At 45.0% G+C, this 3,713-nt stretch overlaps 1 protein-coding gene across 1 annotated transcript; it reads right to left on the reverse strand.

Annotated features, from left to right (window-relative positions):
• Positions 1–279: 279 nt before the first annotated feature.
• Positions 280–1,956, reverse strand: LOC141706327 (uncharacterized). The gene is made up of 2 exons (XM_074509115.1): positions 1,298–1,956; positions 280–1,192 (listed from the first exon to the last, which is right to left on the reverse strand). The coding sequence occupies exons 1-2, from the start codon at positions 1,739–1,741 to the stop codon at positions 710–712; spliced, it is 927 nt and encodes a 308-aa protein (XP_074365216.1). The 5' UTR covers positions 1,742–1,956; the 3' UTR covers positions 280–709.
• Between the last annotated feature and the right edge of the window lie 1,757 nt (positions 1,957–3,713).

The following is a 3,713-nucleotide window of genomic DNA, read 5'->3' on the forward strand; positions in this document are numbered from 1 at the left end:
ATTACAACCCGGGTACCTTCTCACACCCGGGTTCGAAGCAAAAAACGAAAGCAACCACTATCTGCTTAGAAAAATTCTAAGAAGATGGAGCAATCACCAATCCGGTTTAGACATACCCGGATTGAAAGCAAATTCAAATTCAAAAAACAACCCGGATTAGAATTCAAATTCGGGTAAAAAACCCGGATTAACATTCAAATCCAGGTTGCAAACAATCTTTATGTACTTAAGTTTTTCCAAGTACATAAAGCAAAGAAGCAAACACCAACCCGGGTGGCAAACAATCATATACCCGGATCGAAAGCAAAATTAAAAATAACCAAAACAAAAAGCAAAAAACAACCCGGATTCAAATTCAAATCCGAGTTGCAAACAATCATTATGTAATTTAATTTTTTCAAATATAAGAAGCAAAAAAGCAAACATCAATCCGGACACCGTCCCATACCCGGACCAAACCAGATATGAAACCAGTCCGGATTAGGGGCCATGACAAGGATCCGGATCGCACAAAAAAAAACCAAAGATGGAAGAAAAGCGAAATTTTCAAATGAAGTTCAAAGCCTAGTCCGAATCAATGATCCGGATTGACAACAATCCGAGATAAATCCAAATATTACAAGGATCAAATCAAAGTACGAAACAAAGAAATTCTAGAAAGGAAATTACATGGGCCGGGCCCGAGAAGCCTTGCAAGGCTGATCCGGATCTAGAGGAAACTGGGGCTCGGACCATCATATGGTTCCGGTTCCCCTTGACCCTGCTCGACAGCAGCTTTCGCAGCAAGGAACTCTTGAATAAAGCTATCCCACGAAGCAAAAGGGTCAGTCTTGATATGGCGCTCTGCCACAACCCAGGATCTGCGTACCTCGGGAACCCCGGCTTGAGCAACCTCGAAGTCATAGATATCGCTGGCCTTGAACTCAGCAATTATGGCATCCTTGTTCAAATTCTCCTTTGCAGCAAGCTCCGCCTTTAGCCTCTCAACTTCTTGGGCCAGCCCGTCAGCTCGGGTCTCAGAGTCTTTCAACTTCTCGTTCAGCCCGGTCTCAACCACCCGGAACCCCTCCCGGGCCTCCTCCAGCTCACCCCTAAGGGAATCAGAGAGCATCTTCTCAGCCTTAGTCCGGTTATTAGCCTCCTTGAGCTCAGTGAAGGCAACATCGGAGCAAATGGAAATTGCACTCCCAATCTGAGAAACAAAAAAAAAAAAAAAAAACAACAAATCTATGAGCAAAGTAAAAGGTAGACAAAAGGACATGACCCGGAACTAAGAACATAAAAAATCAGAAATTACCTGCCCCCATTGGCCTGTTACCCGTTTCAAGGCGGCAGCCATGTTGTAGCCCTCAACTTCCTCCCAGTCTTCTTCGGATGGGATACTGGACATGAATCCGGCCAAATCAGCAAGGCTCTTAGTCCCTATCCGGACAGGAGCCCCATCCGGGCCCTTACCCTCCGAGTCGCATAAGACCCGTTCGGAAACAACAGTTTTTCCGCGGGGAGGCTTTCCCGGGGCGGATTTCCTCTTCTTCGAAGGAGGCCCCTCATCAGATATTTCCTGGACGTCCGGGTCCTTGGCCAAAGGAGCGTTACCCGGATCAGAAACGTTCCGGGGAGCAGAAGATTCGGAACCGCCCTCTATATCCGCAGATCCGGATCCGGTACCTGGGGCCCCTTTTGTTGTCTTGTAGGCCAAGCCCAAAGAGTTGAAGGCCGCTGCATAAGCTGAAGAAGACATTATGGCTCGGAATGCAGGGTTATAATGCGGCAAACCTGAGAAATAGAAGAAGAAAACTATCAGATCAGGACTAATAAAAATGAAGACTACCAAACTGGAAATGAAGTAATACAGGGAGCCCGGACCATGAAAAGACTTTTTACGCAAATTAGGAAAAGCAGGGGGGTCCGGATCAAAGACCTAAACAGGCGTTGATCCGGACCAAAAATTACAAGTTACAAGAAAAGAAAGGTAATCCGGTTCTCCAAGCTTGGATGGAGACCCGGATCAAAAAAAAAAAGAACTTACAGCCAAGTTGGAACATGAGTTTATGGTTCATAAACGTATCCCGGGTTGGCTGGAACCCGAGACTACCACAAAATTTTCTAACTTGGTCTAAAGCCTCCCCCTCTAAGATCTCTGGGTTGAATTTCGTCTTAACCTCCCCAGTCGTAAAATAAGGAAGATACTCCAAATCGTAACCCTTCAACATCAGTATCTCCCCATTCCAATGCTTCAAAGAGGTCTGATGCATAACTGGTTTGGACCTACCCGGACCGAATCCGCACTCTGTTGCCCGGAACCTCAGCTCGTAGAAAGGTTTCTGGCTTGACCTAGAAAGGTAAAAAATCTGGTGGAATAACTTGAAGGTAGGAAGGAGCCCGGACTTGTTGCAGCAAGCTATGAACCAGGTCATAGACTTGATCCCATTCGGAGTTATCTGCATAGGAGAAATCCTGTAGACATACTTACAAAGGTGCTTCAGAAAAATGTGCCACCTGGGGCTCCACCCGGACCTTAGATGCTCCAGCCAAACCGGAACAAAACCATCCGCAGGACGATGGAAGATCCTCTCATACGGTTCGGGCCACCTCCAAGCAATATCACTGGTTAATTGAAAAGCAGCCCGGATCGCCTTATCCATATCACCCGGGTCAGCCTCAGCATGAAAATCCTTCAGCTGGTAATGATCCCGGTTGATCCCAAAGGAAGCAAAAGCTGTTTCCAGAGCACCTTGGTCATAAATACCCGGGTGCCCATCCTCGTGCCTCTCATATCTGACCCGGGTATAATAAATGCTATCCTCGAACCCGGGCGGCTTTCTCACGAAATGGTACTTAATATCAGACCAGCGACCCTCTGGCGTAAAAATAATAGAGTTTTCTGGAAGCCTCTTGAACCGGAAGCTCGTAATTGTTCCCATAACGATTTAAGCACAAGTTATTCCTTTTGATTACACAGGGCAAATAAAACGGTTAGAGTTACCCACTAATCATGCATACACATACATGAACCTATGCTAGCATGGCAAGTTCTAAATCTCAAGATCCATCGTCGCTTCACAAGAGATTAACACCTTATCTTATATGTTCGCGACGCACATAAGACGAATAAGCACAACCAATACTAGATATCATACAATCATCACACACTAAGGTATTAAACAACCAACTAAAGAATTCCATAGTAAATCCGTTACGACCCCATAATCACGATTAGCCCATGATAGCACTCATCGTCATCATGAGTTCATATGAAAATATAATAATAACACACGAGAATAATAACTAAAACTACTTATATTAAACTAGAGTACGTCACAAGAGTAATTAGGTTCAAAGTAAAGAAAACTAGCATCCAACGTTACAACAAAATAAAGAATCACAAGAAAATATTCTTCCTCTTCGTTGCAGTGTGCTAAAACGGTCTTCTTCCTTATCTCCTCGCTCCTTGATTAATACTACGATCCAACCTATGTGAAACGTCTCTGAAAACTACTTATATAGAGTCCCATAAAACCCAGCTAACTCAGAAGTTGGATGTTAAACAGAACCAGGTGTCCAAAATAATTATTCTAAAATTCTGTCCCTGAGCGGCCACTCAGCATTCCTGAGCGGGCGCTCAGCTTCCTGAGCGGTCGCTCAGCAGAGCTGAGCGGGCGCTTAGACCCCTTCTGGAAAATGCTCCATTTCTGCTCCAAATCTTTGCTGCA

The sequence above is a fragment of the Apium graveolens genome, chromosome 2 (genome assembly GCF_009905375.1).
Source record: "Apium graveolens cultivar Ventura chromosome 2, ASM990537v1, whole genome shotgun sequence".
NCBI classification, from domain to species: Eukaryota; Viridiplantae; Streptophyta; class Magnoliopsida; order Apiales; family Apiaceae; genus Apium; species Apium graveolens.

Excerpts from the sequence above, each read along its gene's own strand:
- LOC141706327 (XM_074509115.1), bottom strand. The coding sequence starts at position 1,741 with ATGTCTTCTTCAGCTTATGCAGCGGCCTTCAACTCTTTGGGCTTGGCC. Across the intron at positions 1,193-1,297 it reads TAACAGGCCAATGGGGGCAG|ATTGGGAGTGCAATTTCCAT; the intron begins GTAATTTCTGAT and ends TTTGTTTCTCAG.